The 16,004-nt window shown below is 39.3% G+C and overlaps 1 protein-coding gene across 4 annotated transcripts; it reads left to right on the top strand.

Moving 5' to 3' along the window:
* Positions 1-448: 448 nt before the first annotated feature.
* inpp5kb (inositol polyphosphate-5-phosphatase Kb) lies at positions 449-15,012 on the top strand. 4 transcript variants are annotated; one of them, XM_066651456.1, is made up of 13 exons: positions 449-867; positions 2,662-2,716; positions 5,834-5,938; positions 6,086-6,194; positions 7,640-7,756; positions 8,055-8,230; positions 9,147-9,258; positions 9,610-9,719; positions 11,248-11,434; positions 12,396-12,533; positions 13,386-13,469; positions 13,618-13,722; positions 14,334-15,012. In XM_066651456.1, exons 1-13 carry the CDS (start codon positions 849-851, stop codon positions 14,400-14,402), a joined length of 1,386 nt encoding a protein of 461 aa, XP_066507553.1. In that variant the 5' UTR covers positions 449-848; the 3' UTR covers positions 14,403-15,012. The 4 variants fall into 4 exon arrangements, with proteins under 4 accessions (XP_066507553.1, XP_066507556.1, XP_066507555.1 ...); XM_066651459.1 differs by having other exon boundaries at positions 7,691-7,756; XM_066651458.1 differs by lacking the exon at positions 449-867 and adding an exon at positions 878-894.
* Positions 15,013-16,004: the final 992 nt, after the last annotated feature.

Below are 16,004 nucleotides of genomic sequence, written 5' to 3' on the forward strand. Positions count from 1 at the left end.
CTGGACTCTACTCTGCATGGCCACACCCCCTGAATTACCAACTTAATATTACTGCTGAAATAACTGTGGAATTGAAAATAAGACTTGAAAACATTTCCTGTTTTTTTAAGCAGAAGCCATTATTATTAGTCTGCTCGTCTCTTTTTATGCAGTATGCCCTTCAGGGCCACCATAGTACCCTAATAGGGAGTGTGATAAAGACAATCAATTTCTCTTTCTTTCTCTCTAACTATATTCAGCTTCCCATGCTTTTTTAAATCCCTGTGTACACCTAGACCCCCCATTAAAATGCCACAGTGAGTGAACTCAAGTCATGCTTTTACCTAAGTTACTGACCACACTCTCCACAAATAAATCCCTCACCCAATCAGGCGCTGAGAAGGGTCTGCTGTGCTGGAAGGGGACTGTAAGCCCCTTCAACTCTGCACTTGGGCTTGATCAGGATTTTGTGGTCAGATATAGCCAGATTAATCTAAATCCTGCTTAAGGGGCCGTGTTCAGCAGTGGGAGACCAGAAGACATTGTGGGGAAAGTTAAACTAGTATTATCTTGGCTGCTATTGCGTACATACCCCTCACAACAAGGTTGGAAATACTGCTGGACAAATAGGACCAGTGGTAAATTAAAATTAATAATCAGCTGGTTTGGTGATCAGTAAGTTTGTGTTTGGATGTAGACGTTATCTATTAAGCTAGTTTTATCTCTCATATAATTATAATCATATTGTCACTATCCAAAGAAACACATGTCTATCCAAAAATAGTAACTTAATAGGAGAAGGAAAAAAAAGCTTTATAAAAAGTCATTAATTCACACCGGAATCACTGGGCGAAAGGCGGGAACGCACCATGGCAACGGCCACCCGGGGTCAGTATGAGTTGGGAAACAAAAAATGTACGAATTAATGTATTGTTGTATGAACAAACTTATTTGTACTGTTCTGTACATTTTTTCCATATATTTCTTTCATTTTCAAAGGGAATATATTGTGCCACAGGTTGCAGAACTCGCTATTTAATGATTTGTAGTGCAAACGTAGCGAAAAAAGAGCGCCAATTTAGGTGCAGCCTGTGATTATTTTTGCCCAATATTTATTTAAGTAATTCTAATAGAAGTGGTGTACTTAAATCATTATTGTTTATTTTTACTGAAATTCAAGAGAATGTTGCCGAGGAGTGGCGGCTCTTAGACTAAGACATTACCACAGTCCACTACAGAATGCATAAAGACACTAGTGAAAAACCATGTTTATTTATTCTTTGCAGCATGTCAGTGTGGTGTGGTAGAAAATGTATCATTAGTGATAAAATGCCATGTTTGAGGTTCCTCACGCCTGTTTTATTTTATTTTTTATTTTTCCCCTTTTATATTTCGATAACCGCTATTCGCTCAACGATTGTTAAACGTTATATTAGTAGAATTATGCACCAACCAATTCAAACACAAGATGCGATAAACACTAACCAATCGTAGAACTCCGGGGCGGGACTTGCCTGAATGCGGGTGGGAAGAAACAAACCAAAACAACGGTAAGGCAAACGTTTTGGACGACGCAGAACTAACTTTTCACACACGACGAGTGCTAGAGATTTCTGCTTCATTTATAACTACAAAAACATCGAGTGTAAAGGTGAGAGAGTTTTATTTAAGGGCTGTTTTATGCTTCTTCTGAAATGTGTTCAAAATTGTTATAGAAAATCATTGAAGGTGCACAGTGAATGCCTGAGGCTCATGGGTGTTTTTGGAACGGTGTGAGAGATAAATATGAAATTCATAAAACACCTTTTATTAAATATGTTGTAGGTTTTGTCCAAATAAAAAAAAAGTGATGAATTGAATTTACTTGAAGAAAGTTTCCACTTAACGGCATTACATCATTGTTTCCAAAAAATATGTTACAGTGTGGAAACTCTTCATGGGTCACAAAGTATGTTAATGTCGATAGGATAGTTTTTGGTCAATGTGGAATGACATAGTGATGACAGCTGATTTGCTTTCCAATTATAATGATTATTTATTTTATAATATAAATGTATATTTATACTCCAGGTAATACTCAATATAGTTCACAGAATAAACAGTATTTTTACACTTTTAATATTTTATGTAAATTTATCTACAGTATAAACGTTTATTTATTTATTTTATTTTTTATAGACAGCGTTATGATATAAGGATAAACAATGAATTGTAGGTGTGTTTCCGAACTGAATAAAAAACCCAAAGCTTACGTCTGCTGAGTGTTGTGATATTTCCTGTGTAAAATAGCACTTGTCATGACTTAAGAATAGAAAAACTAAGACTCTAAAAAAATCACAATCTTAGAAAAAATCTGATTTGTTTTCATTTTTTTAGATTGATAGTTGAAAAATAATTTAAAAAAAGAAAGCTTCAGGAAGACTTTCAAAGGTTATATGGCTCCATAAAGGAATTACCTGTGTGTTATGACAATAGAACAAGAACATGAACTGCACATTCTGGCCTTTGCAAACCCCATCTGTTGGAAAGCAGTTAGGAGAAATGAGTCACAGCATACACAGAGTGCAGTGTATGTGACCTTGAATTCTCATTATGTGCAAAAGCTTTTCAGACCATGAGCTGACTGATGAATGGAGAATGCATTATATGTGATTAACCCTGTGTGCCGCATGTTTTGTGTAGGTTGGGAAATGAGTGCTGAAGCTCTCAGAAGCAGACGAAGACACCACACATGCAGGTGGGCTGTATCAGCTGTTATTATATCATTCTGAAGTGTAGGCGTGATAGGACGTCATAATCTCAGGGATTGAGATATTGGACTCCAAAAGAAAGCGTGTCTTGTTCCAGGTTGTTCATTATTTATTTGTCTGAAAGATGGTTGGAGCAATGCACATTCCTCACAGAGATTAGACTGTAAGGAAATAGGATTGACTAGATGTGCCAACATCCTAGAGTAGTTTGTTTTGCTCAGCTTTGCAATATATTATAAAACACAAAAACCTGGATTTTATGGTTATGGTGACGTCTGGAATCAATGCACTATCCAAAAATATTATTATTAAATTACAGTGATCAGTTTCTATAATTATATACAAAGATATATTGCACAGATAGAAAGCATGGGTTGGAACATTTGTTTCTGGATCACCGATCAGATTCCAAGTCACAGGGGTTTAATATTTGTTTATATTTAGATACTATTTTATGAACTTTTATCATATAAATAAATGATCTCTGATGCCTGCGCAGTATTTTTAAATCAAAATATGTCATGAATAAATGTGTCTTGGGTGGCACGGTGGTGCAGCAGGTAGTGTCGCAGTCACATAGCTCCAGGGACCTGGAGGTTGTGGGTTTGATTCCTGCTCTGGGTGACTGTCTGTGAGGAGTTGGTGTGTTCTCTCTGTGTCAACGTGTGCTCCGGTTTCCTCCCACAGTCCAAAAACACACGGTGGTGGATTGGCGACTCAAAAGTGTCCCTAGGTGTGAGTGAATGTGTGTGTGTTGCCCTGTGAAGGACTGGCGCCCCCTCCAGGGTGTATTCCCCTCTTGCGCCCAATGATTCCAGGTAGGCTCTGGACCCACCGCGACCCTGAACTGAATAAGCGGTTACAGATAATGAATGAATGAATGAATGTTTCTTGGTAACAGTGTCATAGTATAACTGTAAGTAGTTTCTGGATCTTTATAAACTGGTTAATGGGTTGATGATGTTTGCTAATTAAATGTTTGAGAATATATTCCCTATTTTATACTTTTTTTTAAATAAATAGTTACTGTCATGCTTTATATCAGTGATATAACAAAGGACATGGCTATGTTCTACTCATGAATAACTGAGACCAAATTTCTCGGAGCCTATCACGATATACATTAGACTGCATTACACAGTCGGGGGCTTGGTGATTTCATTTGCATGTGAAAATGCCATTGTGTGTGGTTTCTGTCTTTGAATTTGGGGATTAGCCAAAAGTATAACTGAAAGGACCACACTTTTCAGAAAGACCACACTTTTGACTAAAGCTCAAAGCGAACTGTTTCCCAGCGAGCTAGCGACTTTTTCAGTCACCTGAGGGAAAGTCAAAAGATTAAAGGGCAGCTTCATGACTTATAAGTGATTCATCAGCCCTGTAGGCTCAGCAGTTCTTCAAACATCTCCACACACATCATGTGCCAGTGACTGGAACGCTTTCTCATATCATTCTGTTAGATTTGAAGTTCAAGTTTGGGGTAAATGTGTCTAAAGTTATTACTGTTGTGTTTGTTGCTATTTACATGTATCACACATTTATAGCTTTAAACCAGCTGACAATTATCCGTTTGCTTTAATGTCAGAAAATAATAAATCATGGCTAAATAAAACATGTTGTAGTTGTAATTTTTTTTTATAAGTCTCCAGAAAAAATGATTTAAATAGCTTTTAATCTGCTGTGAACAATAAAAACGTTGCTGGAGCCCCTGGACTTAAAAACCAGATTAGCATCTTACGAAATGTACTTGCATCAGTAATAATACAAGTCCAGTAACAAAACCCTCAGTGAAGCAGGAGCCATTGGTCCAAGCCTTCTCACGTGGTCAGCCTGCTGCAGATCAGACTTCCTAATTTAAGTTTTCACAAGCCCATAGTTCTACTGCTACTGTTGCTTGGACTTTTAGAGCTTATAGGGGAAGCCAAGGACAAGAGATTAGATAACTGTCTGAAGACCAGACAACTGCTGCAAAAACACATTCTGTGGAAAACATTGGAAAACTTTGGTGGAGTTTCAGTTCTTTTTAGAAAGAACATCTCCTGTTGGAACTACATGGACATGGTGTTCTGAACTTGTGGAACTGAGTTTTTTGCTGGAGGAACCAAAGGATTGAGAAGAAAAAGACCAAAGACACCACGGAAGAGAAAGAGTGATTTGTAGAAGAAATCTAGACTAGACTAGCCTTTTCCTTTTCCTATCATCCAGCAGGTTTCACATTTTCAGGTCTCCATCTTTGACTTTGCCCTGTGTTTCTTCATACATTGAGTCAGAGCTGTTGTTTGGAGTCTGGTCGTGTTTAGTTGGTCCAGCAGCAGTGACAGTGATATGGCAGGAGTTTTGGAAGCCCCTCGCACTCGTTCGGACAGCAGTTCCAGCACAGCATCTTGCAAAACAATGCTGCGTCAGAGGCTCTCTCAGCTGCTCACATGCGTAGAGGACCTCAGTTCTGATGACGAGGCCACAGAGGAGGTGTCCCGCAACCTGGACGAAGTCTTTCAGCTCTGTGGACGATACAGTGGAGAGTTTTTCAGGTTTTTAAAAAAATCGAGTCTTCTAGTCAGTTTGGTCTTCTACTTGTTCTTGTCTTCATATCACAACCAGTTTTCCATTGCTTCCGATTTGGTGCATTAATTCTTCACAATACCACGGCAGGTTTGCGGTACTTCTGAGTAATCTCACTCTGTGGATGCCGCTTTATGCTTTTCAGATGTTGTAGGCTTTTAGACTGCTTGTTGTCATGGTCATGTTTATTCTGTGTACACTTAAGATATGAGAAAGAGTTCTTTCAGACTACTCCATATAGGACTGACTCTGACTATGAACTGTTTAAATTATATAGAAGTTATTTAACTTTAAAGTTTCTACTGTATTTGAATTTTCTCTACCTAGAACAGTATCTACACGCCAAAAACAATTTCACTCTTTCTGCACGCCCTCTAGTGGCCATTCCACCAGCAGAATAAATATAAACTCATTTTTATTAACATAATCAAACAAAATATTTTCCATGGCTACAGGGTTAATATATCTGTTCTCTTCCTTTGCCTTTCCATGTGATTGTAAGTGCTGAAACATCTCTCTCTCTCTCTCTCTTTCTCTCTCAGGGTACACATAGTGACGTGGAACGTGGCTACAGCAGAGCCTCCTGATGATGTGAGGTCACTGCTGCAGCTTGACCCTGACTCTCCAATTGACCTTTATGTGATTGGGTGAAATAACCTCATCATTTTGATATTTAAATTTTTTTCCCATTTATATTTGAAATAATAGATGCATTTATAAATGTATGTATATGTTTAATGCCAAATTGCAAAATAAATTATGATCCTTGAAACTAAAAATCTGTGCCATTGAAGTCTGCAGGAGGTGAGAGCCACTCCAGTGAAGTACCTCTATGATCTGATAGCAGAAGACTCATGGAGCCACTTCTTCATGAACACTCTGGGACCAAATGGCTTTGTCAAGGTATAAACATTTGCCCTGTGATGAGATTTTGTGATTTTCTTCCTTTAGAGAGTTAGGGTGACATTTATTAGTATTCCTGTGTGAAGCCCACGATACACTTTGTGATAACAGTGGTCTTTTATGAGGATAGCTTGTGAAACTACATGAGATTTTGCAGCTGAAATCTTGGTCAAATTCTGAGAAACTGATCTCATTTGTGCAGCTGTGAGACTGTACAATAGAGTTTTCTGGAAATCAGTTCACGATGTGTTTTATTCTTATTTTCTGGCTCATTTAGACTTGCAGTTTAGCAGCGGTCCTAGTTTTTTAACAACGATTCTGACATTGCTGGAACAATAGTGTGTCTTTCGTTGAAGATGTATCAAACCTGCAGCTACGGCACATGCCACTTTACATGTTCAAAACCATATTAACTCATCATTATAGAAGCAGGGCGGCACGGTGGTGCAGCAGGTAGTGTCGCAGTCACACAGCTCCAGGGGCCTGGAGGTTGTGGGTTCGATTCCCGCTCCGGGTGACCCTCTGTGAGGAGTTGGTGTGTTCTCCCCTTGTCCACGTGAGTTTCCTCTGGGTGCTCCGGTTTCCTCCCACAGTCCAAAACACACGATGCAGGTGGATTGAAGTGAGTGAATGTGTGTGTCTGTGTTGCCCTGTGAAGGACTGGCGCCCCCTCCAGGGTGTATTCCCGCCTTGCGCTCAATGATTCCAGGTAGGCTCTGGACCCACTGTGACCCTGAATTAGTTTACAGATAATGAATGATTAAAGAAGCACTGCAATAATAAGACAGACCTTATGTCACACATTCCATATTTGTTTGCAAAGACAACGTGGATAAAATTCTATATTCTTTTATTCTAAATATAAATAGTTGTTCTGTGTTCCAAAACTACTGGCATTAGCCATGATTAGTGTTCCGAGAATTAGTTTATAACATTAATAATACCATGACTTCTTATTGCAATCCTATAGAGCTGACGTATGCCTCTGGTATTCAGTCATGTATTTGACCATAGAGTAAGTACACAGTAGCTGGTTTCTAGACATCCCTCATTAAGGCTGATACTGTAAGCTGCGATGGTAGAGAACACTGGACTCTTTGTGCTCCACTGGCAGATTTGTATGTCGCAATGGGGACTTTGATTGGTCAACCTTTGCTAACTGGGGTAATTAGCTGTGAGTTTAATCACTGTGTCCTTTCCCCTCTAACACATGCAGGCATTCTCAGGGCAGGACACCCCCCTCTGCCTTTTCTCTGGGGACTGTGTTCACTGTTGTAAACTGCCTGACCGAAACATGCCACAAATGCCACAGGACTGTTCTCATGACCATGGAAAGGCTAACTGAACTGTGTTCATGACACATCTGTGCCTCTGATCAACTGCTCATTTGTTCTTTAGGTACATTATGTAGATGTGTGTGTGTTTTGTGTGTCTCTTGCCCTCAGGTGACCTCTGTGAGGATGCAGGGCCTCCTTCTTATTATCTTTGCTAAACAGGTGCATCTTCCTTTTATTCATGACATCCAGAGTGCTTACACCCGGACTGGGATCTTTGGCTATTGGGTAAGGATTCTATTTAGAATTTGTGTAACGTAAGGAAGGCATTACAATCCTTTTGCACATGCTTAGCATTGGACATGCTCACCTTACACTCATGTTCAGCTGCTAAAGTGTCTTTTTCACAATTAAATTATTTTGTCCACATTATTATAAAGAGTATTCCATTGATCGATTCCTATAAAAGTTAGTAGAATACTTGCTGTCCTCATTGAGAATTGAACAAAGTAATAAAGGTCTCTTACTATTATTGTTATGGGACAGCAGAGATGATTTAACATGTCTGTATTATTATAATCCACAGGGGAATAAAGGTGGCGTGTCCGTGCGTTTCTCTTTCTATGGCCACATGCTGTGTTTCCTGAACTGTCACTTGGCAGCTCACATGAACTACGCTGTGCAGCGGGTGGATGAGTTTGAGTACATCCTCGACTCACAAGAATTTGACTTGTACAACACACCAAATGTGCTCGACCATAGGTTAGAACACACAGCAAAAACACACATAATATTGCACGCACAATCATTAAAAAAAAACATTGTTGAAAATAGATTTTTACAAACATCTGTGCTAAAGACTGGTGATGCTTTCCTATTATAGTAGAGTGGTTTGTGATATAAATTACAGTGTGAATGTTATGCCAGAAAATCTTATCTTTGTCTTGCAAAACCTTTGCACTGTACTGATACATGGTACTGTAATGATAGAGTTATCATACACAAACCTAAACACAGTAAAATGTAACTTTGATTTTTTATTTTATTTTATATTTTATTATAGCGGCACGGTGGCGCAGCAGGTAGTGTCGCAGTCACACAGCTCCAGGGACCTGGAGGTTGTGGGTTCGATTCCCGCTTCAGGTGACTGTCTGTGAGGAGTTTGTGTGTTCTCCCCGTGTCCGTGTGGGTTTGCTCCGGGTGCTCCGGTTTCCTCCCACAGTCCAAAAACACACATTGGTAGGTGGATTGGCGACTCAAAAGTGAGTGTGTCTGTGTTGCCCAGTGAAGGACTGGCGCCCCCTCCAGGGTGTATTCCTGCCTTGTGCCCAATGATTCCAGGTAGGCTCTGGACCCACCGCGACCCTGAATTGGATAAGCGGTTACAGATAATGAATGAATTATATTATATTATATATTTATATTTAGTTTTCAAAAGTACCATTAGAAAAACAAAGATTTGGTTCCTAAATTCTTGGCCATTGCATGGATTGTTTCAAACTTTAATCTAACACTGAATATATTTTCTATTTATAAATTCACATTTATTCTAAATGAAGTTTTTCTGAACAAATACATGCTTTTCAGTATCTGTAGTTTTTTGTTTGTATGTATGTTTGTATGTGAGTCCTCATTTACACACCCTATGCATCTGTGTGTGTATTTCTGTGTTTAAAAGGGTAGTGTTCTGGTTCGGTGATTTGAATTTCCGTATTGCGGACCATGGCTTGCATTTTCTGCGCTCCTCCATCAACAGTGAACGCTTCAACCTTCTGTGGAGCAAAGACCAAGTGAGTTTCTCTCTCCATTTCTCTCCCTGACTTTCTCGGTCTTGCTCTCTCTCTCTCTCTCTCACACACACACACACACACAAAACAATATTGCATAAAAATCTGTAAATGTCCTCTGAGTCATGGAGAGTGTAAATAATGTGTTTGCAATCTCGATGATGTGTGTGTGTTCTTCAGTTCTACGCAAATATTGTCCATGTAATACATGTATATATTTGTGTGTGTGTCTTCCTGTGCCTTTTCTATATTAATGTTTATTTGTTCTTCATTTAATTGTATTCCCACGTGCTGGATGTGCAAATGTTATCTTTGCTTCTCTGAACTGGACGTGTTTGTGTGTGTGTGTGTTAGCTAACAATGATGAAGAATAAAGAGCCGCTCTTGCAGGAGTTTGAGGAAGGACCGCTGCAGTTCAAACCCACGTATAAGTTTGATCGCTTCTCTGAGACATATGACACAAGGTAAAATGCCCTCATTCTTTTATATCTCAGAACATACACATCATACAAACACTACTGCACAAACATGAGAGACCACACATCGTATAAAATGCAAGCTAATAATTTTCCCTTATTTTGAAAAAGTTAGTATTAAAATTGAAAGGAGGGAAGAGATTGTGGCTGAAGGGAACATGAAAGTAAAATGTTAAAATTCTAATTGGTTTAGCATGTTCTCAAATCAGAATAAATAAAACAGCAGGCGTGTGACATATGCACAGTACGTTGCTTCAGGCGGCGTCTGATAAGTAAACATATATTAATAAAACTATGAACAATGTGTAAATGTAACATTCTGCAACTTTGTGAGGTTTGCTTTGTAGAAAAAAGCAAAAGCACATCATACTGAATTTACAGCACTGTGAAATATCACTAATGTTTTTTTAAGAGAGCTGTATGTCATATCTCTCCTTTCTTTGTTCTCACAGCCTGCAGAACTCATGGTTTGGTTTTACGTAAGGTTCAATTAAAAATAGGTCCATTTCTCATTTGCTTCTCTCCTAATTTCCTCACAGACTTCAGTAAACGACACTGAACTGTATCCTCCATAACCCACTGAGCCTTTCCCTATCTTTTCTGCATTCTCATACTGTGTGTGCACTTCTTAACTGTTGCCATGGTGGACTGCATCTTCCTAATAAATGGTTAATAAAACATGTGCTATATGGAGGGGTTTTGATATAGTAGCAAACTTATTTATGTGAGATTAAACACTTATATATATTCCATCCCACCAAGCTATGTGTGAGTTATGGTCTGCTGTCTATCCCTTAGGTATAACATGCTCATATGTTTAGGTATATGTCCTTTTCTGTTCTGTGTATAACCATGTTATGAAGCATGTAGCTACATGTGAAGTCTTTTGTCCGATGAGGTAGATTCACATGTACATGTCTAAAGGTTGTCTGCATGTCACTTTTTTGTGCTGATGTTTTAAATGAGCCCTACCTTAACTAACACTGTTACACTGCATCTTAGTATGAAAGCAAATAAGATGATAGTCTGAGTAATATTGATTGTGATGTCATATATTTGACAAACGGTTAGTAATAAAGCCTTGGGCCTATATTTTTCACTAATGACCAGTCATGTCCAGCAGAGGGCAGTGTTGAGCTAGTTGAGTAATACAAGCTCAGGCCAAAATCACACAAATCACAAAAAAATCCACAAACGTCCAAAATCACAAAAAAATATAAAATACACTATACATTCTATAGTAATTGGTGCAATTAGAATTGTGAAAGACATACAATTTAGTGTGATGTTTTGAACACATCCCCAGTTTTCAAAGTGTTAGAAAAGGTTTGGCTCAAGTTAAGCAGCTTCATAGCCATTAAGACATAAGACATTTTCAATTATACATCGGAAGCTTTTTACATATTTGTTTTGAAATATATGGGAACAAAAGGGCAGAAGTTTAAAAGCCTAAGTGGTTCTACCTATTCATTAAAGCCTATAGGACTGCACTCACCATGTTCCTATGTTTGGTCAGTGGGAAGAAAAGAAAGCCAGCATGGACAGACAGGATCCTGTGGCGAATAAAACCCAGAGATGAGCGGAGTGCCTTGATCTTAGATGATGAAGAATTTCCCTTGAAGGTGACACGGGACATATACACCAGTGATCCATCATATGGAATCAGTGACCACAAACCTGTCATTGGTACCTTTAACCTGGAGGTAAATCCTGCAGAATGGAACAAAAATATATTAAACATATGTCTTATTGATATGCTATTGACATTAAAGCTTTTATTTCATTTTATTGTTTAGAATTATTTGAAATATGCTGGGTTGAGGAAGGGGCACAGCAGGTAGTGTCACAGTCACACAGCTCCAGGGGCCTGGAGGTTGTGGGTTCGATTCCCGCTCCGGGTGACTGTCTGTGAGGAGTGTGGTGTGTTCTCTCTGTGTCTGCGTGGGTTTCCTCCGGGTGCTCCGGTTTCCTCCCACAGTCCAAAAACACACGTTGGTAGGTGGATTGGCGACTCAAAAGCGTCCGTAGGTGTGAGTGTATGAGTGAATGTGTGTGTTGCCCTGTGAAGGACTGGCGCCCCCTCCAGGGTGTATTCCCGCCTTGCGCCCATTGATTCCAGGTAGGCTCTGGACTCACCGCGACCCCGAACTGGATAAGCGCTTACAGATAATGAATGAATGAATGGGTTGAGGTAGGTTGAGCATTTATAGGAGCAAAGAGACAGTCTTAAAGTGAGCTGAAAGTAAGAGGCAGCTAAAAGATATAAAGGCGAGTTAACAGAGTAGGAGAAAAGATATGGAGTAGGGGTTAAACAAACGGTTTTAAAAAATATATAACAGTTAGTTATGTCTAGAAGCCAGCTGCGGATGTGTGTGATCATAAATGTGCAGGGTGAGGGTTGTGCTGAATCTTGTCAGAGCCAAAGCAAGATTTGAGATTCAGTAATAAAAATGAATAATTAATAGCATTTACAAAAAAGCATCTAAGTGCAGTTTGTCAACAAACTGTGTCTTTACCAGTCGACAGTGTCAGTCTATTTCCCATATAGACAGGTGATGGGAAGAATGTAAATGATTTTTTCCAGACATGTCTGGTGCCATTTCTTGACCAAAAGCATCAGGTCAAAAAAAACTCAGCGGTTGTGTGTTTTCTGATTGCTCTCAGCTGCAGAGGAAGATGGAGACACCACTGGTGTGTGTGAGTGCTGAGGGTCAGTGGAGCGCTGATGAGGACGCAGTGCTTACTTACAGCTTTCAGGAGAAGTTTGATGCTTGCACTTCCGACTGGATCGGCCTCTACAAGGTCAGACACAACAGAGAGAGACAGAGACTGTGATGCACAAGTTGTAGACACCAAAGATACCTCATTCAATAAGTGTGGTGCTTGTATAAAAGTCTATATAACTACATTAAACACACACAAAAAAACATAAATACAGTAAAATAAAGGGGTGGGGTCAGGTGAAATGAAGGAGTAAGATAACTCGAAGGACTACTCCTGTGTATTTCTGCTGAATATCTGCATTTTGCCTAAGATTATAATTAAGGTCGGGTATTGATACTGTATTAGTTCTGGGTCACAAAATCACTCCAACCCATCCCAACTACATCACTCCATAGAACACAGGATGACTGTTTTATAGCACTGTACTGGAAAGCTTTATACCTATGTAGTTGATGCTTGTCACTGGCCCTGCTGAGCTTAAGCTCACTGGATTCTCCTTGCTTTCTTTCATCATTCAGGCTTTTCTTCAGGGATTATGAAAAAATGTGTGCATAGTTGAACATCTGAATTTATTACGGGTGAGCAAATAAAACCTAGTTATGCAGGATGTGTTCCTGCTCAATGATTTCTGGCAGGCTCAGGCCTCACCGTGACCTAGATCAGGTAGAAGGTTGCTAGTTCAATCCCCAGAGCCGGCAGGTCATGACTGAAGTGCCCTTAAGCAAGGCACCTAACCCCCAACTGCTCCCTGGGCACCATAGCTAGGGCTGCCCACCGCTCCAGGCATGTGTGCTCACTGCCCCACTAGTGTTCAGTAGTGTGTATAAATGTGTGTTTCACTACACGGATTGGGTTAAATGTGGAGTCCTCTGTGTGAAAGCACAGTGACCAATAAAGTGATTCTAATTCTAATGTTCCATGTCTGTGTAGATTGGCTTCAGGAGTGCTTTAGATTACATTGCATTCATTTGGGTGAAGGAAGAAGAGATTGCTGCAGTTGATGAAGTTGTTCAGGTACATAATGATGGTATTTAACCGTATATAATAAAACTTTTTATATATATATATAATGTTTGTAGGTTTGCCTATGTGTACATTGGGTGAGTGATTTGGTTGTGTGTGTGTGTGTGTGTGTCTCTGTGTGTGTGGTTGTACCTTACAGTTGAGTATGAAGAGGGATGACCTCCCCCTGCTGGCAGGGGATTATATTCTGGGCTACTTCAGCAGAAACCTGCAGTCTCTAGTGGGCCTTAGCCCTACATTCCAGGTAGGGTCTATCATGCATACACACACACACACAAACACACACACACACACACACACACACACACACTGCTTGACACAAAGTTTAAAACTTAAGAACAAGACAAGGACAGGATGCTTCTTTATTTGTCCAACTATTATTGTTGAGAAATTTCTCTTATTTAGTCACATAAAAGTAAACAAATATTATTCATGTACAGCCTATAGTAGTTGATCCATAGTAAATTAAGGACTGCTTTGGCCTGGACTACTAATCTAATCAGATCAGAGGTATTCTACATAAATCAGTATGATCAGTACAATCCTGATTAATTGAAATTGATCCCGATAATCAGCATCATTTTGGAAAACGGTTCTTAAAAATTGAATTATGATTTATTTTTAGTTTGTAAAGCAATATAATGATGATTAGAGGAACACAGTTGGAAAAATAAATTATTCAGGTTTTGGGGTCTTTTACTCCCTGGAACTGGCTTTACAAGTTTTTTTCATACTATTTCATAGTAGATACAAGGTAATAATATACATACTGTTTTAACAGTTTAAACTGAATCTTGTGTATAGAAAATTAGTAAGCCAAGACAGCCACTGCATGCTTTGATTTGTGTCTTTCAGATAATGGAGTCTACACAGGCTCTGCTGGAGGGCCTGGTGCCTGAGAACATAAATGGACTGGACAAGTAACTACAGAGGTCAGCGGGATCTGTAATCACCAAACATCAGAGAACAGCAGCGCTGGTCTGAATCAGTTCCCTGCCTGGACACAGGCAGCTGCTCACTGTGTTGTAAAAGTTGTCCAAGAGCAGCTCTTTTCTGGTATATTACAGAACTAGCACTGAAAAGACGGGTGTATTGAATTTAACTTTTTCAAATTCATACCGAATTTCCAAATGAATCGAAGAATATTACATCAGCTCAACTGTGTCTCAGTTTCATTTTGGCAGCAGCTCCTGAATGTGATGTTATATATGCTTGTAAAAAGAATCTGCATATTTGAAACAAGTACCTTCAAAGCATTGCTTTTCCTCCCACTGTACTCAGATGTGCCCTTGTGCAGTAGATGACCACGCTGCTGCTCAACTCCTACTACCACATGGTAGGAGACTCTTCTTTTGTAAAGCAGAGAAAAACTTAACTCACATCCAGACAGATTCAAAGCTTGTTAGAGATAAAGAAAAGCAAACACAAGCTACCACATCCTACTGCTGGGTTGTTTTCTTTGCCATGGCTATGACACAGTCTCTTAACTGTCCAAAAAAATCTGCCTATATGCACTATAGGTTAAGTCAAGTTAATTTGATTTATACAGAAAGTGATTTTAGCTTGTTCTGTACGCTGGGTTAATGAATATAGCAACAACATGCATAAGTTTACCTTGTGATGCCAGTGTTTAAATAAAAACTAAAACCTGATATCTGATTGGTTTATAGACTGTTGATGAATGATGAATAAGTATTATGTGTGGACTTTTATAGACACAAAAGACTACCTCACAACAGCTAAAACATCTGTTCTCCAGACAGCACAATATTTCGGACACTGATTGAAACCTGGAAATTTTAACATCAGTAAACACCAATGGCAATTTTATTCTTAAAGGCTAAGCACCAGCGATATGAAAGTGTCAAACAAATAAATCCAGTGGAATTTGAGTTCCTAACTTGTGTTTATTGATGGTCAGAAAACATGTTATTTCTTATTAATTGAAGGAATAAGGTTTAAAAGACCGTTGTCCCCCCTCCCCCCCAACGGTGTTCGGAAACTCTAATAGGCGTCTTGTCTGTGACGTAGATGGTGGACAACAACTCTAGAAGTTGCACTTAATTTAATGCAAAATGAGGAAAAGGTGTGTTGTTTTTGGCTGCAATCATTCAATGTACAGTGGGACATCTGTGCACAAATGGCCAAAAGATCCCAAAATATCCAGAAAATTGACTAGATTTGTCAACTTTAAAAGGGGACTTTGGAAAGGACCATCCGCTCACTCCGTTATCTGTAGCTCATTTCACTGGCGCTTTTCCAACAATATGGGCATGTAAGGACACCAACGAAAGGTGTTCAAGAGCCTCTGTAACATGGAGGTAAAGTACACTTACTTCGCCTGTTTTAGTTGGTGTTAGTTGACGTTAGTTTGACTTGCTAAACTCTGTGGCTCAGATTATACTCGGCTACGTAGCGATAGTTGCATTACGGAGGTTTATAGTGTCGGATGAATTCGAGTTCGACTTCGATCACATTTACAAGAATAACGGTACCTCTAAATTTGATTTTAGATTATTGCTAGGC

This window comes from Hoplias malabaricus, chromosome 18, assembly GCF_029633855.1.
Source record: "Hoplias malabaricus isolate fHopMal1 chromosome 18, fHopMal1.hap1, whole genome shotgun sequence".
Taxonomy (NCBI): domain Eukaryota; kingdom Metazoa; phylum Chordata; class Actinopteri; order Characiformes; family Erythrinidae; genus Hoplias; species Hoplias malabaricus.